Genomic DNA, 27,304 nt, shown 5'->3' on the forward strand with positions numbered 1-27,304 from the left:
TTGTGTCATAAAACACTTTTAATATCTACAAATATTGCAATATAAAACAGTCAGGATCAAGATGAATTTAAATCCATCTTTTATAAAACATTTTAACATCGGAGGCGCCGTGGAGACAAATATTTTAATGTCAGTGAAAACAGACACCTTGTGCAAACGTTTTCCAGCTCATTTAGAGTTTATGTACACAGTTTACACATTTACATCTGACCTCGTTCATACTTTACATTTCAAGGGATTTCGTTTAAAAAAACAAAAACTCGACGGCGTTTTAACCTTTGCCTAAAAACACACGTCGGTTTCCCAGGTCCGTCTCAGGGGAGCGCCCCGCTGAAGGTGACGATGGGCAGGCACAAGAGCGAGCAGAAGGTCGGGTGCAGGGGCTGGATCTGCGGCGACGGCCTGGGTCTGCGGAGCGTCCAGTCCGAGGAGCTGTCGGTCTTATAGCACACGGACACCTCACACCTGCAGGAAAAGGTGTTTGGTCATGTGATCTGCTGCACGGACCAATCAGAGCGCTGGGTTCAGAATACAGGATTTTTCGGACGATACGTGTGAGTTTTGTTGAGTTTGTTGTTGGTGCGACTTCTCCACAGATGTGACTTATATGTGAAATGATTCAAATCTATAAAGTCACATGTTGGTTCTTGTCACAGTGACAGTCGTGCGAGGGGCTCTAGACTTGGACCAGTATCTACTCCTCCTGAACCACTCAACATTTAAAATATCAACATTACACTCATTTAAAAGACAAACACTCAACAAAAATGAGCCTAAAATAAAGTCGTATTCTGCCGAGCGACGCTTCATCTTCCTCTGGAGTTGGTGGATTTGTTCAGAAGCGACACCGAGGATGAAGAATTCAGTGGATTTATTGATTTGGAGTGAGATCCAGAGTAAACTTGTTGTTTTTTCTGCTTTATTTATCTGATTAACTGTTAATATCTTACGTTAACAAACCAGACACGTGTTCAGTTCTGTCTGTGCTTCATGGAGCTGAATAAATATAAATGTGTTACATTAGCATTAGCGTTAGCATTAGCGTGATGTACTGATATTCAGCCTGTTGTTCCACATTTTATTATTATTATTAGAACTTGACTTTAAAGATAAAATGTCTGTTCTTGGTCACTACTTCCTGTTAGCGTCACTACTTCCTGTTAGCGTCACTACTTCCTGTTAGCGTCACTACTTCCTGTCCAATTTTATCTCTATGTTTTAGCTGAATCTCCCAAAAATAATATTGTTAATAGACACTGTTGTTCTCTATTTTATTATTATTATTAGAACTTGACTTTAAAGATAAAACGTCTGTTCTTGGTTTTGGATTTTGTCAAATAAATTTCCCCCTAAAATGCGACTTTCATATGTTTTTTTCTTCATTCTGTGTTTTTGTCTGGTGCGACGTTTAGTCCAGAAAACACATTATTTTGACACTTTTACGCCACAGACTCACACATTTAAATGATCGTGTAGGATTGAAAAGAGTTTTGTGTTTGTTTCGCTGTTTGTTCTGCATTTCCTTCCACTAATTAGAGCAGAACTTACACTTGCACACGATTCACGTTTTTCCAGAAGTTTCCGTCGTCTTTCAGGTTGTACTATTTTGTTTGAAGTTCTACAGGAATCACAGAACCGTTTAAAGCCGAGGGCCACGTCAGCAAAATGGCCGCTCTCCAAGGGCCAGATTTAAATGTAAGACAGTATGAACGTAACTAAATGTGACCAAATGTAATGTAAAATAAATTTAAATATTTTTAATCTTGTTAATTAACCGTTTCTGCTTTAATTCCAAGTTATAAATATTACATATCAATTTGCGCAGATATGAAAAAAAGTCTGTGTAACTGTGTATCTCCTGATGAATTGATATTTTAAGACAGTCAGACCTTTTAATTTACCTCGTCACGGGCCATATAAAATGATATGGCGGGCCGGATTTGGCCCACGGGCCTTGAGTTTGACACGTGGTTTAAAGCCTCCAGAGAATCGGTGCAGCGTCCACTTGTTTTTGCTCATAAACATCAAACATTTGACACAAACCAAACCACTTTATATAATATTTTAGCACCGAAATTGATTCCCAAATAAAAAAAAAAAAAAACAGGATTTGCGCTAAACCGGACGTGCTGCTACAAAGAAAGAGCGGTTTATTTGGATTTACGGGGACAAATAAGGTCAATAAGAGCTGATTCTGCGCAGTTTGGAGTCTAAAATGTGTCGAGTAGCGTCATGTACGTGACCTCCTCCAGATGAACACGTATGTTCAGTGTGTTCAGTGTGTTCAGTGTGTTCAGTGTGTTCAGTGTGTTCAGTGTGTTCAGTGTGTTCAGTGTGTGTGTTCTTTAAGCGTGTCTTTACCTGGTCACACTCTGCAGGATCTTCTTCTCGTCCTGGTCCAGACAAACAGCAAACGTGTTGTTGTCCCCGGTGATCTGCACTTTATCCACCTTCACCTCGTTCAGACTGAGCTGCTGTTGAACAGAACACGCAACACACAACACGCAACACACAACACACAACACGCAACACGCAACACACAACACGCAACACGCAACACACAACACGCAACACGCAACACGCAACACGCAACACACAACACACAACACACAACACGCAACACGCAACACACAACACGCAACACGCAACACACAACACGCAACACGTTAAGACGTTTGTACACTGTATGTTTGTTTATCTCTGTCACGTCGAGAGTCTCAAGAAACATTTTATTTTATTTTAATTAATGATAAATGTTTTTGTATTTATTTAAAGTCAGAGATAAGCATTTTTAAATATGACGTTATAAGTGAAAGATAAAAATAAGACAGAAAATACGACAGGAAAGAAAAGTAAAAATAAAAAGAAACTAAACCAGGACTGAACCAGGACTAAACCAGGACTAAATGAGGACTGAACCAGGACTAAACCAGGACTGAACCAGGACTAAACCAGGACTAAACCAGGACTGAACCAGGACTAAACCAGGACTAAACCAGGACTAAACCAGAACTATACCAGGACTAAACCAGGACTAAACCAGGACTAAATGAGGACTGAGGGTTTTTTTCTGTTTTAATGTCACTTTCATGATGATTATTTCTGTTTTGTTTTTGTTGTTTTGTGGTTTTCGTGTCTTTCTTCTTCTGTAAACCCTCTGATTTCCTCCGTGCTCCAGTTTCCTGCCTCTGTCTGGATAAACTCAGATCTTACCTGGTTAAATCCCTTTTTGCTTTTCCCGCTCTGTCTCTTTATCACCTCGGTCATGGAGAGCTGCAGATACTCCATCTTTGAGTCTGACAAACACATCAAACTGTTTAAACACCTCCACACGACCACACCGTTATGTTTCAGGGTTTGTGTGCGGCGTACCGAGCTCCTCTGGGTTTCTACACGCTTTGGTCAAGTTCACTGAGGTGCACACTTTACGCTCTCGTTTCCATTGGCTCCTCCCACTAACGACCACCTGAGCGAACAGAACAAAGTAAATACACAGAGTACACAGGACGGGACGCTTCAGTAATGTGCTTTAGTAATGACCACACAAGTGTTTATGTACATGGACAGAGCTAACAGGCTAACAGGCTAACACGCTAACAGGCTAACACGCTAACAGGCTAACACGCTAACAGGCTAACCACGTTTAAACAGGAAGAGATCATGAGCAGCTCCATCGACTCTAAGAACTGTGTGGAGTAAAATCCAGGACTAAACTGAGACTAAACCAGGACTAAACAAGGGCTAAACCAGGACTAAACCAGGATTGAACCTGGACTAAACCAGGACTAAACAAGGGCTAAACCGGGGCTAAACCGGGACTAAACCAGGACTAAACCAGGACTAAACCAGGACTAAACCAGGACTAAACCAGGGCTTAACTGGGACTAAACTGGGACTAAACTGAGGCTAAACCGGGACTGAACCAGGACTGAACCAGGACTGAACCAGGACTGAACCAGGACTGAACCAGGACTAAACCAGGACTAAACTGGGACTAAACCAGGACTGAACCGGGACTGAACCGGGACTGAACCGGGACTGAACCGGGACTAAACCGGGACTAAACCAGGACTGAACCAGGACTGAACCAGGACTGAACCAGGACTGAACCAGGACTGAACCAGGACTAAACCAGGACTAAACCGGGACTAAACCAGGACTAAACCGGGGCTAAACCGGGACTAAACCGGGACTAAACCAGGACTAAACAAGGACTAAACCAGGACTAAACTGGGACTTTCTGTGTCCCCTCTGTCCTCTCTCTGTCTCTGCTGCTTCAGACTCATTCTGGTCTTAAATGTTCGTATTAACCCTCTACATGATCCTGGGGTTTTTATTTCACTATTGTGTCTGTAAATCAAGATATGAACATTAATAACAGACAAATCAGGTCCTTCTTTCCTCGAGGTCGCTCCTGTTTGATTGACAGCGTTGCTAAGGGACAGCCTTGTTCCTGATTGGCTCTTTGGTTGCTATGATACTCGTGGTCATGATTCCTAATACGAGACTCCAGATTGGCCTCTAGACTCTGCTCTGGCCTCGATGATTTTCATTTGTGGTGACGTCTCACTCAGTCACGTCTTTACAGTCTGTGGTCGTGACACGTTTGTTCTTACCCTGTTATAAACCATATCCAACGTCAAAGGCACCGCTTCTCTGTCGCCGTCGATGCCGAAGCGTTTACTGGCCGTTCCTTAAAGCAGAAAGAAACAGAATTAATGTCATAAAAAAAACAAAAAAAACATGAAAAACTGGATCAGAAGCAAATGTTAAGCCGAGTGAAACTGGTGACACAAGTGAAACTCAAAAACAAGAAAAATGAATCATAACACTGAAATAAAATCAGCCCTATTGAGCTTGTGTCTCTATGGTTCTCATCTCTGTGGATTATTCTGTTATAATTTACACATTTTAAATCACAATATTCATCTAAAAACACTTCATAAAAGAAATAAGTCCAGCTGAGCTCAAGTTAAAAAACTGAGGTGTCCAGTGGAGCGGACGTCACTGTAAACGTCATCACAACAAAGCGCCGCACGCTGTAGCGCCCCCTGCGGACACAGTTGGGCGAAAAAGTATTTATTCAGCACCAATTATTCAAGTCCTCCCACTTAAAAAGATGAGAGAGGCCTGTAATTTGAAGATGGATGATCCAGAAGAGGACTGGCTGAGTTACATCCAAAGAACACCAGACCTACTGTGAAGCATGAGGGTGGAAACATCATGCTCTGGGGCTGTTTTTCTACAAAGGGACCAGGACGACTGATCCGTGTAAAGGAAAGAATGAACGGGGCCAAGTATCGTGAGATTTTGAGTGAAAACCTCCTTCAGCGAGGGCATTGAAGATGAAACGTGTCTGGGTCTTTCAGCGTGACAATGATCCAAACACATCGCCCGGGCAACGATTCTTTCCTCTCATTCTGTGTCTCATAGTTGAAGAGAAGCTATGATGAAAATTACAGGCCTCTCTCGTCTTTTTAAGTGACAGAGTGACTTTTTTGCCTCACTGTAGCTGCGTGTTACTCGTGAGCAGTGATTATTTTTAATTTGTACCAAAATGACAATGTGACGCCGCTGAATCGTACGAGTATCACCGATTCAAATTGGAAAATGTGCGTACGTCACAGCGGGTGTTTAACGGTGACGGTGAAAACGGGGCTCGATAAAACGGCGACATGAAAACAGGTGATTAAAGATTAAACTCAAACATGAATCAGTCCAAATAAAACTCCCAGCGTAAACGAGAAGGAAGCTCTGAAAAGATCAGTCACAGTTTCAACCTCAGAAAGAGATGACGAGTTTCATGTTTGACATATTTTTGCTGCTTATATTTATTGTTTGGCTGTTGCTATGGACAACCAATTTACCCATGGCTTTGACCGCTCGTGTCCCTGCGGTGTGGCCCAGCTCCAGAGAGTGGACGAACACTTCAGTCCTCTTCTCTCCGCCGGCAAATGTCAACTATGAGACAAAAATAAGATTAAGTTTGGATCATTGTTATTCATATTTTTATTTGCAACATTCTGATGGCACAGGGTTTTTTTTTACATTTCCCAAACCACAGACCTCCCCCTAAAATAAATAAATAGGCAGATTCCGAGAGGTCGACTCCCCAACGGGATTAGAACAATAATAAAATGAAACAGCGAAAGAAAAATTCAATTCTGTCAAATGGACAAAAGTTTTAGTGTGAAAATAAAAGTTTTAATGTGAAAATAAAAGTTTTAGTGTGAAAATAAAAGTTTTAATGTGAAAATAAAAGTTTTAGTGTGAAAATAAAAGTTTTAATGTGAAATTAAAAGTTTTAGGTGAAGACAAAAAAGATCTTTACCAGTTCAGTTTTATAAATCAACAAAAACTCTTCCACGGCTCAGCTCTAGTCAAGAAAAAAGTTCCAGTTGAAGCAGGTAATTAAGTAAAAGTAATAAAGTACTGCACTTAAATATGCATTTTAGGCATCAGTACTTTTTAAACTGGATACTTTTTACTTTTACTTGAGTACATTTGAGAGTAGTATCTGGACTTTCTGCTCCACTACATTTTCAAACTGGACTGAAAAGTAAAAGTATTTTTATTATCGTGTGAGAGCCGCTGAAAAGTCTGAGGTTTTATTTTAAAGACGAATTTAAATTAAAAAACTGTTAAAATTACAGAACCACCACGTTTGAAGCTTTATAAGACTCAAAATCTGCACAAAATACTTTTACTTTTTACTCCTTCAGCCAGTACTTTATTACTTTTACTTAAGCCGATTTTTCCACGTGATACTTTTACTTTTACTTGAGTATTGTGTTTTTTGCTCCAGTATCTGTACTTTTACTTCACAGATACTTGAGCACTTCTTCCTCAGTCCATGTTTCGGAGCTGTTCCTCTGGATTCTGAGCAGCTCACCTCGGCCTGGTACAGCTGGATGAGCGTGGCTCTGGCGGCGTATCTGCAGTAGTACAGCACCAGGTCGGCGAGGATCGGCAGACGCTGTTCGTACGAGCTGTCGTAAGAGTCAGATTCCGTCTTTGAGGTTTGCTGCGGAGAAAAGCGGCACATACGGACGTGGGATTAACTGGGCGCGGTTCGTTTGGGCGGGGTCGGAGTCGGTACCTGGCAGACGACGTTCGGCGGCAGGTTGAGGAGGCTCAGCGTGTTTCTTTCGTACCACGGATCCAACATTCCCAGAAGATGAGCGATGTCGTTTGTGCTGTTCCCTGTTCCCATCAGAGTCGCGTCCTGCGCCGACCAAAACAAAACAACAGGGTCAATATTTCAGCAGAGACGCTACAGATTTTTCAATTTTAGTTTTATTTTTGCTCAGTTTTGTCTCTTAGCAACAGGATTTCACGAGGAAACAACCAAACTGTCCACTCTGCTCTGAAATATGTTTGAATATTTCATTTACTCCACCTGCCTCCATAGAGTTATATGGGACAGTGGAGAAAAACAAAACAAAATGCATTTCCCCCCTGGAGACGTTAAAGTCGCTCCTACACACACCAAACTTTACAATTTTGGACTGAACAAGGTTTTGACCAAATGTGCAGAAGGATTTTTTGATGTCTTATTCCAACTCTGATTTATTCAAGTTTTAACACCAAAAAATGAGGCGAAATTTGAATTTTTAAGCAAATTTTGAGTCAGATTTAGTTCAGTCAAATAGTAAATAAGCTCCAAAATCTCCTCTTTGTGTTTTTTATGATTAAATTTGACAATAACAAAAAGAAACAAAACATTTTAACTTGGCTCTGTCCATGTTTCTGTTTTGAACGTCCCAAAAATGTTGAGTTTTATCTGTTTTTACACATAAAACGCCTTATTTTTATATGAAAACATGAACTGATGAAAAACGTGTAATACATTTTTTTCTTACTTTTATTTGACTAAACGACAGGAGAAGTTTCAAAACGATTCCTCTAAGTTTACATTTTTTTCTTATTCAGCTTCAGCGTCTCGACTTTTACAGAGATGGAAACAAGAAGGATTAAGATGAACGAGAAGTACAATTCTTTCTGAGGCTGAAATGATCCAAATGATTCTAGAAATGAAGGTGTGTGGAGTTTAAAAACACAACGGAGCACTTCCTGTATCGCCACATGATGACATCACAAGGTGGAACATGACCCTGGGGTTTTTATTCTATTCCTTTTTCTCATTTCATCGTTAAGTTTCAGTGTTATGGGAAAACCTCGCCCTTTGCCCCGCCTTTCCCTTCCATCTGGGCGTATGACATCATCACTCTCTACACCCTGAACCCCGCCCGTACACTCACATGCGTTGGCGGCGTTCCCTTTTCGCCGCCGTCCCGACCGGCGCCGTCCCTCTTCACGGGCACAAAGTAAAACTGCAGGTTGAAGGCCCGGGTGAGGCGGGGGCACGCGCTCTCTCGCCGCCGCAGGCTGCTGTAGGCCCGCGCCAATTTCCCCGCCACGTGGTCGGCCCCGAACACCACCACCCTCAGCGTAGTGTTTTTAATCTCCTCGTCGCTGCTGAGGATGGGCCTCCTTCGAAAACATACGTGTCTCAGCGCTTGGTTCTGCGCGTTCAGCTGCGTCTCCAGGCTCCTCAGATGAACCTGCTGCGGGAGCGAGTTCGAACGCTTCTCCCGGACGACGACCAGGTCTTTGGACTCGGTGTTTCCCAGACTTTTGGCCCTGTACAGTAACCTCGGACTCTTGGGTCGAAAAATCCTTTGAAAATGTTGGCACAACCTCGTTTTGTTCCCCGATTTCAGCGAGCTCTTATCCGTGACGGGCGACGGGCAGATATAGTCGTCCAGATCGTCGCAAAAGTCGCTGTCAACTCCCGAGGAAAGCAGCGACGCGGCGTAGGATTCGGACGTTATCGACAGCGTGGAGAACATGGAGTCTTTGGAGGCGGTGGACAGCGAGGAGATGGTGGAGAAGGTGGACGCTCGGTAGCTGGAGGCGCAGTCGTGGATCAGCGACGGTAGCTCGGCGCCGTTTTGCCCGGCCTCTTTCAAAAGCTCCTCCCCGTCTTTGTCGTCCAAGTCGAACGCGGTCACGTCCACTTCGTCCACGTCCAGCTCGACCTCATCGTCCTCCTCCGTCCCGCAGTTAGACGGGGGGAAAGCGGCGTCGTGGTCGAGGAGAGTGTTGAGGACATCTGAAACACACCGCGGGTTAATAATGAGCGATACGATTGGTTGACGTTTCGCGCTTTCGAGTGAAGCGTTACCGAAGTTGTCTTTTTCCCAGTAGAACATGTGACACTTGGCTGTGGGCAGAGGTAACGTCTGCAGCATTCCTGAGAAGAAACATCAGAGTTTGTCAAACGCAGCCCGTCTGTTAGCTACAATACCACGTGTAAAAGTAAATACTGCAACGTTTTTATAGATTTTTTGGCGTATTACGGAACTTTTCTGGCGAAGGGTCCAGCATCCGCAACGTAAAAGCTTTTCCCTGGCTCCGTCGTCTTATATTTGTTCGCAAAAGCCGAAGTTAAATCTGTAACTGGACATATCGTTGTAGTTCTGGTCAGATTACTGCTGAAGGAGGAGCTAACTACTAAAAGAGGACACTAGTAGGGCCATTAAAGGTTGAATAGGGCAGTTAAGGCTGTTCACGGTTTCATTGTGGTTAGCCCCTCCCTTCAGACAGATATAAGGCGGTGTCCAGCAGGAATCTGACCAGAACTGAAGGAGCGTCTTGTAGGAGCGAAGACGTTTAGCTGCTCGTCCAAGCCGCGGCTTTTGCTCTGGATCAGACCTGGACGACTGAGGGACTACACAGACGTCTTATACTTATACTAAATGGACATAGCTAACCTGCTAGCAAACACGCTCCAAACAGGAAGTGATCATGGGGGCACTTTCGGCTCCATCGACTCTGGCTCCAATTCACTTTCTATTGAAAAATTCTTCTGTAACTGCTGCAGTTTTTTGTTTGTTTGTTTTCATTTTTAGTTATTTTTTATTTTTATTTTATTTTGTTATTTTGAATTTTTTTTTTGAATTTTTTTTTTTTTATTTTGAGTTTATTTTATTTTTTTTAAGTTTTTTTGGTCTTAAATGTTCGTATTAACCCTCTACATGATCCTGGGGTTTTTATTTCACTATTGTGTCTGTAAATCAAGATCTGAACATTAATAACAGACAAATCAGGTCCTTCTTTCCCCGAGGTCGCTCCTGTTAGCGTTAGCAACAGGTTTGATTGACAGCGTTGCTAGGGAAGGGGCGTTACCTTCAACAGCCTCGCTCCTGATTGGCTCTTTGGTTGCTGTGAGACTCGCGTACAGTCGATGCAAACAGCTCAAGCTCATTCTAAAGCTTCAGGAAAGTTTCATTTCTGTCCTTTTTCAGTATCGATACCTGCTTAACGAGTATCTAGTTTCGATACCAGCGTTATTGTCGATTAGTGTCTTTTTATTCAATACTTTTAACAACTCTATAGGACACTTCGCCGTTACATCGCTCAAAAATCCCTCTCCACAGACCTGACCTGTAGCTTGCCTTGTCTCAATGAAGAAAGACGAGTTTAATGCCATACCGTGGAACATTCCAGGCAACGCAAAGACGTGGCAGACCCTCCGCCAGAAAAGTTACACAGTGCAGCTTTTAAAGTACAAAGTGATAAAACGCAGCCAGAGATTCGTAAATTCAAATTTGAGCGTTTTTAGGAGGTTTTTATTTGTCTTTACCGTCGGCCGTGCTCCCGTTGCATGCTGGGATCTTCATGTCCTCCCTGAGCGTCTCCAGCCCCTGCACCACATGAGCACGACTCTGCCGAGGGTCGCTCAGAGACGCCGCGGCCTCCAGCAGGTCGCTCACCGTGGAGTAGATCTGCTGCACTTCAGCCGCACTTTTGTCCTGGACGACGAACAACAACAACAACAGGGTTAAAGTGTTTGACAGAGCGATGTGCCGCGGAGAAACTTTAAAGGTTTTCTCAGAGCCAGATCGTAATTTTGAGTCTGTCAGGATGTAACTTTGTAGAATTTTATTGACTTTAAATCAAACGTGTTCAGCAAAATGGACTTTTCAGATGTTTCTCCATGTTCGAGTTTAATCTTTAATCGTTATTTTCAAGACGCCATGTTTCCAATTAATCCCTGTTTTCACCTTCACTGTGACACGCCCCACTGTGACACGCCCCACTGTGACACGCCCCCTGTGACACGCCCCCTGTGACACGCCCCCTGTGACACGCCCACTGTGACACGCCCACTGTGACACGCCCCCTGTGACACGCCCCACTGTGACACGCCCCACTGTGACACGCCCCACTGTGACACGCCCCACTGTGACACGCCCCACTGTGACACGCCCCACTGTGACACGCCCACTGTGACGTCCGCTCTTCCTTCTCCAGTTTTATTTTCTTAACCGTTGACACTTGTAGGATTCTGCAGCGTCGCGTCGTCATTTTGGTACAAATTTTAAAACCGTGCTGTTCTAGTGCGATGTGCATCTGTCCATAGGGGGCGCTACAGCTACACGCCGCTTTGTTGTGACGACGTTTACTGCGACGTCAGCTCCTATTGGACACCGCAGTTTTTGAACTTTAACTCAGCTGGACTTGTTTCTTTTATTAAGCTGTTTTAGATGAATATTGTGATTTAAAAAGTGTAAACTATAACAGAATGAAGCACAGAGATGAGAACCATAAAGACTCAAGCTCAATATGTCTGATTTAAGAGGTAACTCGTCTGAAAATGCTACAGTGAGAAATGATCAGGTTCCGCATTTGTGCTTTTACTTTTTGGATATTTCGTGACAAACCACAGTTCAATCAATAGAAAAAAACTGTCTCTTGCGCCCCCTTCTGGCAGTATGACATCATGGTCACCTGCAGGGCGGCGTGGATGCGGTGCAGCGGGTACGTGGCGCCGAGGGCGGACTGGAAGGCGTGCTTGATGAGGGTGATGCCGGCGTCTCGCTGTGAGTGTTGGACGCGGCTCAGCTGCTCGGCCACAGTGAGGAAATCCACAGGGACCTCGCCCGGGTTCATCAGCAGCACGGTTCTGTAACGTAAAAGACACTGTGCAGTGGGGCGTTCTACATGTACAGCACCGGACAAAAGTCGGGCACAAGTCTGGACACATTTCAGTCAATGTTTTTATGTTTTTCTTTATGTTTTATGACTTTGTGTGTTTTATATCGACACAGAAGACATGAAGTTTATGATTTAAAGTATAAGGATTTATGTAAATGTGAATATTTTTGGATAAAAAGTGGGTATTTTAAGGATTTGAATATAAAAAATAAATAAATAAATGTTTAGTAGAGTTATTTTTTTCTCTGCTACATAATTCCATGTATCTTACTTCATATATTTGTTGTATTCTGTTAGTATATATAAAGTAAAAAGTAGTAAACATAAAGAAAACAAACATTGAATGAGAGGGTGACAGTGGATGTGTAAGTTAGAATTAATTCAGCTGTTACCATGGCGACACAATGCACACATTAGCAAACACGGGCAAAAAAAGTTTGAAGATCGTCTGAAAACTCAAGAAAAAATACAAAATAGATTTAAAAAAACATATTTTCAGGAGCTTGTGATCGACACAAGCGTTCACGGTCCAGTTTAAGAGTTTGATTTTACACAAAAAGGTGAAAAACTGTTGGCCAATGCTAATGCTAATGCTAATGCTAATGCTAGCTCGCTCGACTTGTTTAACAGTAAAAATCAGCTCGTACATTGTAGCTCAGGTCAAGTTGGATCTTTTATGATCCGATTGTGTTAAAATAAAGCTCAGATTAAAGTCTGACAAAGCCTCAGACAGAGCAGTGCCTACAGTTAGCGTCACACCCCCGGGGAATGTTGATGACAAGCACTCTGGGATATTTTAAATAGTTTATGAGGACTTCTCAGCAGTGTAGATGTTTTAGGGTTAAGCCACAGGTCGATTTTGTGCTTTTACGTTACATTTTAGATCTGTTACCATGGAAACACAATGCGCACATTAGCAAACACGGCCAAAAAAAGGTTTAAGATCGTCTGAAAAAACACAAAATGGATTTAAGCAGCACATTTTAAAGAGCCTGTGATCGACACAAGCGTTTATGGTCCAGTTTAAGAGTTTGATTTTCAACAAAAAGGTGAGAGACTAACTGAAAAACTGTCTAATGCCAATGCTAATGCTAATGCTAATGCTAGCTTGTGGCCGTGTTGTTATTTGAGAGGGGCTTGTTTAACAGCACAAATCAACTCGCTGTACAGCCGTTGTAGTTCAGGCTCAGTCAGCTCTTTATGCTCAGATTAAAGTGTAACAAAGCCTCAGACAGAGCAGTGCCTCCTGTTAGCGTCAGGCAAATACACGGGGACTTTCTATGATCATTTTGAGAAGGATGTGACAACAAGTTCACCCAGTTGGTTCCGTTTTCTTCTAAAATATTTTAGCTGTGAAATTTGACACCGACGTTTGACTGACAGTCGTTTAAAAAGCAGAAGTGTCACAAACAAAGAGCCGCGTGTTTAAAGTCGGCGCCGATTAATCACGCCAGAGCGAGCGCGGCCTGGAGCGAGGGTTATGTGAAGAGGTTAAACAGTATACTTTGTACTTTCAGTGCATTTGACAGCAGCATCTGTAGTTTTTACTCTTTAAGTACATGTTTAAACAGGTACTTTAATACTTTTACTTGATTCGTGTGATACTTTAAATCCGATTGACTCATTTAAAACATAAACTTACACAGTTTTGGAGAAATGTCTTGACGTGCTCAGGGCCTGCTCTTCTCTGACGAGTCTCTGAAACGAGATTCCTGCGGGAAAAAGATAAACATAATGGAACTGTGTTTTGTCGCTTTTCCTGCTGGGAAAACTGTATTCCCCATAATAATGTAATAATAATAATAAAGTAAACTCATCGCTAAATTGTTATCTAGTTGTTGAAAAATAGAAAAAAAAAAGTTTGTAAAATGTCTTTTTGAGTGTCCAAACAATTATTATTATTATTATTAATAATAATAATAATAATAATGTATTTTTATTGTATTATGTCTTCTTATTATTTTTATATATTATTATTATTTTATAATCATTATTTTATAATTTTTATGCATTATTGTAATTATAATCATCATTATCTTTTTTATTATTTTATTTATTTTTTATGTTGTATTTATTATTATTATTATTATTATTATTATTATTATTATTATTATTATTATTATTATTATTGTTATTATTGTTATTATTATTATTTTATTTATTTTTTATTTTTTATTATTATTATTTGTAGTAGTAGTATTTATTATTTTTTATTTTATTACTATTATTATGTATTTATTATTATTATCATTATTATCATTATCATTATTATTATTATTTTTAATTATTATTATTTAAATAGTGCTGGATCCTTCACTCTTGAGTCATAACTTGCTGCAGTTCCTCCCTTGTCCACAGGGGGCGCACAGTGAGACCTCACCTGGGACCTTGAGCTCCACCTGGAGGGCGGTGAGGAGCGTTTTGCACACGCTGCAGTACGGCTCCGGCCACGTCAGGAACACTCGGAACACCTCCATGGCGTTCAGGAGCAGGTGTGTGTCTGAGGGACAGTACGGAGTCTGGGAAGAACAACACGGAAAAGAGTTTTATTGTGAAAATATGAAATGATTTGATTTGTTGTTTGAGTTTTATGATCCATTTGTTTCCCTCACAGTCTAGAGCTAAAATAATAAAGACTCACTCTGGAATTTTACATTTTTAAGTGAAAATAAACCAAAACAAACAGACCACAAAACTCAGGGACTGGGGCAAGAACCAGGACTAAACCAGGACTAAACCAGGACTCAACCAAGACTAAACCAGGACTAAACCAGAACTAAACCAGGACTAAACTAAGACTAAACCAGGACTAAACCAGGACTAAACCAGGACTAAACCAGGACTAAACTAAGACTAAACCAGGACTAAACTGGGACTAGATCAGGACTAAACCAGGACTAAACTAAGACTAAACCAGGACTAAACTGGGACTAGATCAGGACTAAACCAGGACTAAACCAGGACTAAACTAAGACTAAACCAGGACTAAACTGGGACTAGATCAGGACTAAACCAGGACTAAACCAGGACTAAACTAAGACTAAACCAGGACTAAACCAGGACTAAACTGGGACTAGATCAGGACTAAACCAGGACTAAACCAGGACTAAACTAAGACTAAACCAGGACTAAACCAGGACTAAACTGGGACTAGATCAGGACTAAACCAGGACTAAACCAGGACTAAACCAGGACTAAACCAGGACTAAACTAAGACTAAACCAGGACTAAACCAGGACTAAACCAGGACTAAACTGGGACTAGATCAGGACTAAACCAGGACTAAACTAAGACTAAACCAGGACTAAACTGGGACTAGATCAGGACTAAACCAGGACTAAACTAAGACTAAAGCAGGACTAAACCAGGACTAAACTAAGACTAAACCAGGACTAAACCAGGACTAAACCAGGACTAAACTAAGACTAAACCAGGACTAAACCAGGACTAAACTAAGACTAAACCAGGACTAAACCAGGACTAAACTGGGACTAGATCAGGACTAAACCAGGACTAAACTAAGACTAAACCAGGACTAAACTGGGACTAGATCAGGACTAAACCAGGACTAAACCAGGACTAAACTAAGACTAAACCAGGACTAAACCAGGACTAAACCAGGACTAAACTGGGACTAGATCAGGACTAAACCAGGACTAAACCAGGACTAAACTAAGACTAAACCAGGACTAAACCAGGACTAAACTAAGACTAAACCAGGACTAAACCAGGACTAAACTGGGACTAGATCAGGACTAAACCAGGACTAAACCAGGACTAAACTAAGACTAAACCAGGACTAAACCAGGACTAAACTGGGACTAGATCAGGACTAAACCAGGACTAAACCAGGACTAAACTAAGACTAAACCAGGACTAAACCAGGACTAAACCAGGACTAAACCAGGACTAAACTGGGACTAGATCAGGACTAAACCAGGACTAAACCAGGACTAAACTAAGACTAAACCAGGACTAAATCAGGACTAAACTGGGACTAGATCAGGACTAAACCAGGACTAAACCAGGACTAAACTAAGACTAAACCAGGACTAAACCAGGACTAAACTAAGACTAAACCAGGACTAAATCAGGACTAAACTGGGACTAGATCAGGACTAAACCAGGACTAAACCAGGACTAAACTAAGACTAAACCAGGACTAAACCAGGACTAAACTGGGACTAGATCAGGACTAAACCAGGACTAAACCAGGACTAAACTAAGACTAAACCAGGACTAAACCAGGACTAAACTGGGACTAGATCAGGACTAAACCAGGACTAAACCAGGACTAAACCAGGACTAAACCAGGACTAAACCAGGATAAAACCAGGACTCTGTACCTGAAGTAAAGTGGAGAAAAACATAATGGCGAGTGGAGCCACCAGTTCATACTGACTCTGCTCCTGGACCTGAGTCACATAGAGAAAAAAAACTCGTTGGATTATTCAAATTTGTAAAATATTTTACGTTTCAGTCTTTAATCTAAAAATCTCTCGTAAAATGTTTCACCTCTTTAGTTTTCCGGAGAATCTGCTGCAGAAGAATAAGCGAGTTTTCAGGATCCCGTTTCACCAACTCCTCCAGACTCCAGCGATTCATTGACTGCCCCGCCGCACACATCAGCACTGAAACATGAACACATCAGCACTGAAACATGACACAGAGAAACACATCAGCACTGAAACATGACATAAAGAAACACATCAGCACTGAAACATGAACACATCAGCACGGAAACATGAACACATCAGCACTGAAACATGACACAGAGAAACACATCAGCACTGAAACATGAACACATCAGCACTGAAACATGACATAAAGAAACACATCAGCACTGAAACATGAACACATCAGCACGGAAACATGAACACATCAGCACTGAAACATGACACAGAGAAACACATCAGCACTGAAACATGAACACATCAGCACTGAAACATCAACACATCAGCACTGAAACATGAACACATCAGCACTGAAACATCAACACATCAGCACTGAAACATGACACAGAGAAACATCAGCACTGAAACATGAACACAGAGAAACACATCAGCACTGAAACATCAACACATCAGCACTGAAACATCAACACATCAGCACTGAAACACCAACACATCAGCACTGAAACATGACACAGAGAAACATCAGCACTGAAACATGAACACAGAGAAACACATCAGCACTGAAACATGACACAGAGAAACATCAGCACTGAAACATGAACACATCAGCACTGAAACATGACACAAAGAAACACATCAGCACTGAAACATGACACAGAGAAACACATCAGCACTGAAACATGAACACATCAGCACTGAAACATGACACAGAGAAACATCAGCACTGAAAGATGAACACATCAGCACTGGAACATGAACACATCAGCACTGAAACATGACACAGAGAAACACATCAGCACTGAAACATGACACAGAGAAACACATCAGCACTGAAACATGAACACATCAGCACTGAAACATGAACACATCAGCACTGAAACATGACATAAAGAAACACATCAGCACTGAAACATGAACACATCAGCACTGAAACATGAACACATCAGCACTGAAACATGACATAAAGAAACACATCAGTACTGAAACATGAACACATCAGCACTGAAACATGACACAGAGAAACACATCAGCACTGAAACATGACACAGAGAAACACATCAGCACTGAAACATGAACACATCAGCACTGAAACATGACACAGAGAAACATCAGCACTGAAACATGACACAGAGAAACATCAGCACTGAAATAAACACATCAGCACTGAAACATGAACACATCAGCACTGAAACATGAACACATCAGCACTGAAACATGACACAAAGAAACACATCAGCACTGAAACATGAACACATCAGCACTGAAACATGAACACATCAGCACTGAAACATGACATAAAGAAACACATCAGCACTGAAACATGAACACATCAGCACTGAAACATGACACAGAGAAACACATCAGCACTGAAACATGAACACATCAGCACTGAAACATGAACACATCAGCACTGAAACATGACACAGAGAAACACATCAGCACTGAAACATGACACAGAGAAACATCAGCACTGAAACATGACATAAAGAAACACATAAGCACTGAAACATGACACTGAGAAACATCAGCACTGAAACATGACATAAAGAAACACATCAGCACTGAAACATGACACTGAGAAACATCAGCACTGAAACATAACACAGAGAAACACATCAGCACTGAAACATGACACAGAGAAACACATCAGCACTGAAACATGACATAAAGAAACACATCAGCACTGAAACATGACACAGAGAAACACATCAGCACTGAAACATGACACAGAGAAACACATCAGCACTGAAACATGACACAGAGAAACACATCCTTCCATATTTGTAATAATGACCTCGAGTATCATAGCAACCAAAGAGCCAATCAGGAGTGAGGTTATTGAAGGTCACGCCTCTTCCCGCCCACACCGCTTAGCAACGCTGTCAATCAAACCTGTTGCTAACGCTAACAGGAGCGACCTCGGGGACAGAAGGACCTGATTTGTCTGTTATTAATGTTCATATCTTGATTTACAGACACAATAGTGAAATAAAAACCCCAGGATCATGTAGAGGGTTAATACGAACATTTAAGACCAGAATGAGTCTGAAGTTTGCCAGTGGTCACTGAACGCGGCGGTTAGCAGGTTAGCAGGTTAGCAGGTTAGCCATGTCCGTGTTACATAACGTCTTTGCAGTGAACATTATACTTATTATTTTTTTATCTCTGTTTCTCATTTGCATTCACCTTTTCACCACATGAATAGAGCGTCTGAGGCGACAGAGCTATTTCCATCAAATGCAAATTCACTTTCTGAAGCTTTACCTGTTACTAAGGAAGCACCGATACCACCGCCGATACTGAAAACGCTGGATCAGGTATCGGTTCCATGATATTGTTTAAAAGAATATCCAGGTTGGGGCTTTAATCAGATGTAACCAGACGATTTAGAGGCTGGTTTGGCCCAGAACGTCTCATAATGTGTGAACTTTTATCCATATGAAGCTGTTCTGTCTGATGTGAAGGAGAAAGTTACAAACATTAACTGCACATACTTAAAGGCAAAGTATCGGTATCGGAACAGAAAACGCTGGACGGATGCATCTCCACCTCTGAGGGCGTAAAGAATCTACTACTACGTATCGTCCACATGTCCATGTGAATGTTCTAGCTTGTTTTTGCCTTTTTGCCTTTTTGCTCTTTGTATCCTGCTCATTGGATTTTTATGCCGCCCTTCAGATCCCGTTCTCTGGACCATCCCGGCTCCTGCTCTCCCGGCTCCTGCGCTCCTGGCCCCCGCACCCCCGGCTCCCGCGCCCCCGGCTCCTGCTCTCCCGGCTCCGCTCCAGCCTCCCAGTCCTGGTACAGTCTCGTCTTGTTTCCCGTACCCTTCGTCTCTGGGCCCCGCTCCGCACCCTGCTCCTTGTCCTGGCTCTGGTCGCCCTGTCTCCGTCCCTGCACTCCACGCTCCCAGACCACGGCTCACGCTCTGCTCCCCGCCCCGGCGCTGCCCGCATTATTGAAGTCTGGTTCACTGCTTGTAAATAAACACTAAACTTTCCCTGAGTTGTGCCTTGTTTCTGTCGTGTTTCTGTCGTGTTTCTGTCGTCGTGTTTCTGTTGTCGTGTTTCTGTTGTTGTGTTTCTGTTGTTGTGTTTCTGTCGTGTTTCTGTTGTCGTGTTTCTGTTGTCGTGTTTCTGTTGTCGTGTTTCTGTTGTTGTGTTTCTGTTGTCGTGTTTCTGTTGTCGTGTTTCTGTTGTTGTGTTTCTGTTGTCGTGTTTCTGTTGTCGTGTTTCTGTTGTTGTGTTTCTGTTGTCGTGTTTCTGTTGTCGTGTTTCTGTTGTTGTGTTTCTGTCGTGGTGTTTCTGTTATTGTTTTTTTTGTCGTGCTTTTGTCGTGTCTCATCTTCACACTGTGTTTTGTGGCTCCTCTTCCTCACAGCTGTGGCTCATTCACAGGTCAGACTCAGAGCAGGAGCCGCACACATGACCCTCTGCACATGTGTGTACTAGTACTACAGTAGAAGTACTCTGAGTACACGCACTCATGACCACAGGTGAGGACAGTCCAGGTGTGTTAAATAACGACACATTTTCACCAAAGCAAAGAAAAGGAAAATTTAAGGATTTGACCCAAAAATGTCGAGTTATTTCTCTTTGTTTCTTTGCTACATGATTCCACAGATCTGACTTCATATGTGTCCAAACGTGTGCGTGCTCGTGTAGGTAAAGCGTGTGTGTGTGTGTGTGTGTGTGTGTGTGTGTGTGTTACCGTTCCAGTGATGTGCGGCGGTGGGACTCTGCCTCAGCCCGTCCAGGCAGCGGTCCAGGGCGTGCTGGATCCGGTCCTCGGTGCAGGTGGTGTGCTGCATCTTCACCTCCTCAGCCTCTGCAAAAAACAACAGAACAGTGAGCGTCTGTGGGACAAGGGCGTCACGGAGCGTCACGGAGCGTCACGGAGCGTCACGGAGCGTCACGGAGCGTCACGGAGCGTCACGGAGCGTCACGGGGACAGGCCTTTCCACAGAAGCCTTATCTGCGTTTATAGTTCACCGTTTGGGCCGAATGCAAATCAGATAAATATGAAAATGACGACGACGAGAGGAAAAACAAACACTCCGCCGGTTTATGACTAACCTCAAAACCAAAACAGTTACAGGGAATTTGTGTTTACGCCTCGAAACGGTCAGTGGTCACATGTTTGTCCACCTCCAGCTCACCTGTGAACAAACACACCGGGACAGAGGAATCGCACCTCCGACCCCGAGCCACTGTGACCTGCACACGCCCAGTTTTCTTCCTCGTTTGCGTTTGTCGTCGTTTAGAAGGAGATTCCGACTCGGCGCCGGTCGGAAAAACCAAATGTTTTCGTTTTGTGTTTTGATCTCGTTGTGAAGTTTTGTGATCCACTTCTCCAAACGATGTTAATGATCAGCCACGAGTAACAGGAAAAGAAGAAACATGTGACACGGACGGTAAACGCTCGTGTGTTTACTGTACACACTTTACATCGAGGAAGTACACACACACACGCACACACCCCGACACACCCCCACGCACACACACACACACACACACACACACACACACACTCTGTCTGCTCATACAGTGATGTTTTCTGGTCCATTTTTAAAACAGACAAGGACAGAGACAAAACAGAAACATTTAAGCTTTAAAAAGAGTCAGACCAGCGTCTCAATAAAACTGTACACAAAGAGCACCCACAGAGCACCCACAGAGCACCCACAGAGCACCCACAGAGCACCCACAGAGCACCCACAGAGCACCCACAGAGCACCCACAGAGCACCCACAGAGCACCCACAGAGTGTCATTCTAATCCTCCTGCAGCCTCTGGAGACGAGGTTTTAATGAGTCCAGAAGGGGGCAGTGTAGAGTGTGGACAACATGATTTAAACATCAACTTTACATCATCAGAACAAGATTTAACTCAGCGGACGATGTCATCAACATCTTCATCATCATCATCATCATCTTCATCATGTCCATGTCCACAGTGATGTCAAACACATTTCATTTTAGTTGTGACCTTCAGCAGAACATGAGAAGGTCAAAGTTCTTCTTCTTCTGCAGATCATGGTCACTCTCTCATTTGTCTGGTTCTTAATCTCGTTTTCCATCATGAGCTGAACAATCTGGAGAAGAAGAACTGAACAAACCACATCGTCTGGAGAAGTTCAATCAGCGAGAGGGAGGAGGAGGAGGAGGAGGAGGAGGAGGAGGAGAAGGAGGAGGACAAGAAGAAGAGTAAGAAGAACAAGAACAAAGAAAAGAAGAGTAAGAAGAAGAAGAACAACAAGAAGAGTAAGAAGAAGAACAAAGAGAAGAGTAAGAAGAAGAAGAGTAAGAAGAAAAAGAACAAAGAGAAGAAGAGTAAGAAGAAGAAGAAGAGATAACATGTAATGCACAGAAGAAGAAATACGATAAACGTAAATATATAAATATAATATTAAAAACAGGGTAAAGTGTTGAACGTTTTTCCAGTAAAAACGCAGAGATTGAGCTGAATATATTTGTTTAAACGGCCCCTTTGCAGTTTCACTTCTGCTCTGACACAGGGAAGCCCCGCTCAGTGTGTCCACAGGGGGCGCTATAACAGTGTGTCCACAGGGGGCGCTATAACAGTGTGTCCACAGGGGGCGCTATAACAGTGTGTCCACAGGGGGTGATATAACAGTGTGTCCACAGGGGGCGCTATAACAGTGTGTCCACAGGGGGCGCTATAACAGTGTGTCCACAGGGGGCGCTATAACAGTGTGTCCACAGGGGGTGATATAACAGTGTGTCCACAGGGGGCGCTATAACAGTGTGTCCACAGGGGGCGCTATAACAGTGTGTCCACAGGGGGTGATATAACAGTGTGTCCACAGGGGGCGCTATAACAGTGTGTCCACAGGGGGCGCTATAACAGTGTGTCCACAGGGGGCGCTATAACATTAAACTACCCTAACCCACACTCTGATGTTGTTTTTCTACATCATATTTACACATTAAGGGACATTTTTGTTATTTTTCTTTTCAATTTTAAGTTTGTTTTGCTCAGTTTTGTCTCTTAGCAACAAGATTTTCACGTAGAAACAACCAAACTGTCCACTCTGCTCTGAAATATGTTTGAATATTTCATTTACTCCACCTGCCTCCATAGAGTTATATGGGACAGTGGAGAAAAACAAAACAAAATGCATTTCCCCCCTGGAGACGTTAAAGTCGCTCCTACACACACCAAACTTTACAATTTTGGACTGAACAAGGTTTTGACCAAATGTGCAGAAGGATTTTTTGATGTCTTATTCCAACTCTGATTTATTCAAGTTTTAACACCAAAAAATGAGGCGAAATTTGAATTTTTAAGCAAATTTTGAGTCAGATTTAGTTCAGTCAAATAGTAAATAAGCTCCAAAATCTCCTCTTTGTGTTTTTTATGATTAAATTTGACAATAACAAAAAGAAACAAAACATTTAAACTTGGCTCTTTTAATTTTTCTGTTTTGAACGTCCCAAAAATGTTGAGTTTTGTCTGTTTTTACACATAAAACGCCTTATTTTTATATGAAAACATGAACTGATGAAAAACGTGTAATACATTTTTTTCTTACTTTTATTTGACTAAACGACAGGAGAAGTTTCAAAATGATTCCTCTAAGTTTCAGATTTTTTCCTATTCAGCTGCAGCGTCTCGACTTTAACCACAAACGGCTTTAAACAAAAGAGCTCGTTTCTTTTTCTCGCTTCAGTGACGACGCTCACGATGATCAGGTGTGGTTCAAAAAGAGCGCCACCGCGGGTCAACGGGTAAAACTACAATACGACGTACAGGAAGGAAATACAAAATATACAAAATACCACCAAAAAAAAAAGGAAGTAGAAACGACAGAAGGGAAATCCCACGTTAAATGAAGCTGTTTTGTCCGTTTCTTTTGACACAATTTTGGTTTTTACGCGAAAATAAAATAAAAATATGACCAAAAAAACAGGAAGTAGCAAGAAATTCCGGGGTCTGGGTAAAATCAACTTGGGGGGCCCCACGCTGCATGTCCTGTTATGAAAAAATAAATAAATTACAGACTTCGCAAGGGGCCCCCTTTCTGCACTGGGCCCCGGGTAAAGCGTCCCCTTTACCCCCTTCAGTCCGACGCCCCTGCGGTTACAGCGTTTAACACGGGACACGGGATATTTTTGTGTTTTATAGTTCGATTCCTGTGTTTTTTGTAGATTTATTTTGACTTTTATGTAAAGCTCAAGTTTTTTTTTTAAAGCGACACAGAAACAAACTTGAACTGAGCAGAAATACAAAGATAAATAGGCCCCGAAATGTGACTTTTTTTTACGATTAGTTTTATGTGTTTATTTTGATTTTTTTAAATGTATTTTTATCACGTTTCTATCTATTTTTTATAACTGAAGTGATTATCTTGGTGAAAATGTGGGGAAACCCCTGTAAACCTGTAATTTTCACACTTTCAATCTTTAATTAGAATGAAAACCCGCCTCTCCGCCCTGGTATTTAACACTAACCACACACTGCACTTTAAAGCGGACGTGTGACGCTGTTTTATCGTCTGTTTTAATGTTGTTTCCTCGTCATAAACAGACCTGGAGTTGTGTTTTGTTTCATTCACACGTTTGTCTACATCTCCAAAGCTCAAAACGCTCCGTTCCACCTTGTGATGTCATCATGTGGTGATACAGGAAACAGGAAGTGCTCCACTGTCTCTTTACTCCACACACCTTCATTTATAGAATCATTTGGATCATTTCAGCTCCTGGAGTTGTCTCTTATGTCGACTGAACTAAAGGTAAAAGGAGCTGTTAAATTGAAAACTACCGCTCTGTTCCACCTTGTGATGTCATCAAGTGGTAAAACAGGAAGTGAACCAGGTCAAAACTATCAACCGTCCGAGCCACAACCAGGTCTAAACCAGAACTAAAACTGGTACTAAAAACCGGGACTAAACCATCTGAAGGCAGGTCAGGAGCAGAAGCCTCTGTTCCACCTTGTGATGTCATCGTGTGGTGATACAGGAAACAGGAAGTGCTCCGCTGTGTTTTTAAACTCCACACACCTTCATTTCTAGAATCATTTGGATCATTTCAGTCCTGGAGTTGTCACTTATCTCGACTGAACTAAAGATAAAATGAGCTGTTCACGTGAAAACTACTAACACTTGATGACATCACAAGGTGGAACGCCGCGTTTTGAGCTTTGGAGATGTGGACAAACACGTGCGACTGAAACAAAAACACAACTCCGGGTCTGTTTTTGACGCACAAACTGCATCATAACACGGATTAAACCTCACAAGAGTCAGATCTGCGTCACGTAGAACCTTTTTAACGCTCCACCTCTCCTCCCTGGCATTTAACACCTGCTGCACGCCGTTTTATCCATCGTTTTACTTGTATTTATCGTTTTTTTTGTTGACTTTTTACGTGAAGCGCTCGAGTTGTTTGAAACGAGGTCAAAGTGATTTAAACTCTTTAACCTGAGCCGGAAGTTCACACAAATGCCGTGTTCGCTCGTTTTCCTACTTCTACCTACAACAATAGAACGAGCTCAGCACTTCTCTTCTAGCCGGAGGACCTATTGTGTCTAAAGAGCGTCCCCCTCGGCGATACAGGTGGGTGGGGGCTGTTGGGACGCCGCCACCGCCGCCGCTGTTGCATAAACTGGACTCGAGCCCGAAGAAAGTGGAAGGAACTAATATTTCAGGGAGTTATGACTTATGGAGGAAGCAGAAACGACACGTGTAAAAGTCATAACGAGGAGCGGGAGCAGCTTGTTTACGTTTTACGTTTTACGGCGGCGTTTTTTCGAAACCCCGTCGTTTCAAAAGCGGAGACGCAACTCGGCCCCGCGCGTCAACAAAGTCACTTCCACAATTTCTCAACAGCAGTGAGGGTTTTGTGGATGAGTCATTAAAGTCAGATCTGTCACAATCGTCACCGCGTCATCGCTCGGCGTGGACAGGCGGTTCAGGCGGCGGTTCAGGCGGCGGCGGTTCAGGCGGCGGCGGTACGGACTTTTTCGTTGTAGAAACAGGGGATTCTGGGTTGTTTTTTCCGCAGTGTGACAAGATTCAAGCTGTGGAAGCCTGAATTACGAGCGAAAATTACACAATAAATCAGTTTATGTATGACAGCTCAACGGGACAGCTTTTGGTTTCAGTTTTATCGCAGCAGAACGAAACATCGCCCTCTGCTGGACACGCGTGAAACAGTCGATACGATAAAAACGGAAGAAATCGGGGTTATTTTTTTGCGATATGACAAGATTGGAGCTGCAAAAGATTGAAGTATGAGCTAAAATTACAGAATAAAACCAGTTCAGCTCAACAGAACGTCATTTGGTTTCTGTTTTATCGTTTATCGTCACGAAAACAAAACGATACGATAAAAACTGGGGAAATCTGGGTTATTTATTTTTGCGATATGAAAAGATTTGAGCTGTAGAAAGTCGAACAATGAGCTAAAATGACATTCTGTTATTTATTTAGTGCAGCTCAACAGTTTTGTACGTTTAAAACACTTTTTTAAGGATGTGTTTTGGTTTCTATATTATCGTTTATCGTCGTTTAAATTGACGAAAAACTCGCTTTTTAAACTAAAAACCCTGCAGAGAGCTGCCGTCATGTTCTGTGCAGACGTCTCTTTGTATTTAAGTGTTAATTTAAAGATTTATGTGCATTTTTTTCAGCAGCAGATCGACCAAAACAAAACATCGCCCTCTGCTGGAGATGATCATGATACAGTCGAAACGATAAAAAGACCAAATATCGGCCGATGTCTCCGCTTTTCTTTAGTCGGTATTTATCATGGGGACTTTTTCTCTGTAGAAAAGGGGAATTCTGGGTTATTTTTTCTGTAATAAGAAAAGATTTGAGCTGTAGAAAAAAAAAACATGAACTAAAATAACAGTTATTTATACAGTTTGGTTTCAGTCTGACTGTTGATCGTTTATATTTACCTCAGGATCTAAATGTTTTATTGTGGCAGGTTCTTTTTTTTACTGCCCTGTGTCTCCTGCCCCCTGCTGGACACTCACTGCACATGTACCGTGTTAAAAATTCAAATTAAGTGACGTAATAAGTTTGATTTGACAAAAATAAGAACATGCCCATTATTTCTTTTGACCTGTATCTTAAACCCTTAGCCCCACAGCGCCCCCTGGTGACACGACGCTCTTTGGGTTTAAACTCTTTTATTTAAAATAGAACTAAAGCTGTAGTTTATTTAAAAATGTAAACGTGCTTCTCTTTAAGGAAACACTTTCATGAACGACACAAGAGACTCACGACAGAAACATCTAGAACGTGTCAAACTCAAGGCCCGTGGGCCAAATGCGGCCCTCCACATCATTTTATGTGGTCCTTGACAGGGTCAATTAAAGGTGTGATGGTCTTAAAATGTGATTTTATCAGGAGATACGCAGTTAGACATATTTTTTACATCTAGACAAATCCATATGAAATATTTGTAACTTGAATAAGTAAAAAATACAGAAACAGTTAATTAACAAGTTTAAAAAGTATTTATATTTATTTATTATATTTATTTTACGTCTGGCCCTTTTTTTGCTGCTGTGGCCCTCGGTGAAAATGTGACTCTGATCTAGAATGTTTGAAATAAAAGTCTTAGTCACAGGAGAGTTTATGTTAAAATACAAAGAAATGAAACAAAACTGTGTCATTTATAAAACTTATTTCTGTTC

General features: G+C 42.1%; 1 protein-coding gene across 3 annotated transcripts in view; it reads right to left on the bottom strand.

The window, feature by feature from the left end:
- Positions 1–2: 2 nt before the first annotated feature.
- Positions 3–27,304, bottom strand: part of pik3r5 (phosphoinositide-3-kinase, regulatory subunit 5) — a 34,473-nt gene continuing 7,171 nt past the window's right edge. Inside the window, exons 2-18 of one of the 3 annotated variants that reach the window (XM_055222372.1) lie at positions 20,349–20,465; positions 16,519–16,634; positions 16,350–16,418; positions 14,384–14,522; positions 13,646–13,715; positions 11,797–11,971; positions 10,649–10,817; positions 9,188–9,256; positions 8,262–9,115; positions 7,100–7,225; positions 6,893–7,024; positions 5,868–5,961; positions 4,617–4,693; positions 3,373–3,466; positions 3,214–3,296; positions 2,362–2,474; positions 3–465 (exon numbers count right to left, since the gene is read on the bottom strand). In XM_055222372.1, coding sequence (XP_055078347.1) covers positions 315–465; positions 2,362–2,474; positions 3,214–3,296; positions 3,373–3,466; positions 4,617–4,693; positions 5,868–5,961; positions 6,893–7,024; positions 7,100–7,225; positions 8,262–9,115; positions 9,188–9,256; positions 10,649–10,817; positions 11,797–11,971; positions 13,646–13,715; positions 14,384–14,522; positions 16,350–16,418; positions 16,519–16,634; positions 20,349–20,448 — 2,631 coding nt within the window. In that variant the 5' untranslated portion in view covers positions 20,449–20,465 and the 3' untranslated portion in view covers positions 3–314. The remainder of the gene's footprint in view (positions 466–2,361; positions 2,475–3,213; positions 3,297–3,372; positions 3,467–4,616; positions 4,694–5,867; positions 5,962–6,892; positions 7,025–7,099; positions 7,226–8,261; positions 9,116–9,187; positions 9,257–10,648; positions 10,818–11,796; positions 11,972–13,645; positions 13,716–14,383; positions 14,523–16,349; positions 16,419–16,518; positions 16,635–20,348; positions 20,466–27,304) is intronic. The other 2 variants (XM_033975273.2, XM_055222376.1) reach the window with 2 other exon arrangements.

Source organism: Periophthalmus magnuspinnatus, chromosome 1 (assembly GCF_009829125.3).
Source record: "Periophthalmus magnuspinnatus isolate fPerMag1 chromosome 1, fPerMag1.2.pri, whole genome shotgun sequence".
Classification (NCBI taxonomy): domain Eukaryota; kingdom Metazoa; phylum Chordata; class Actinopteri; order Gobiiformes; family Gobiidae; genus Periophthalmus; species Periophthalmus magnuspinnatus.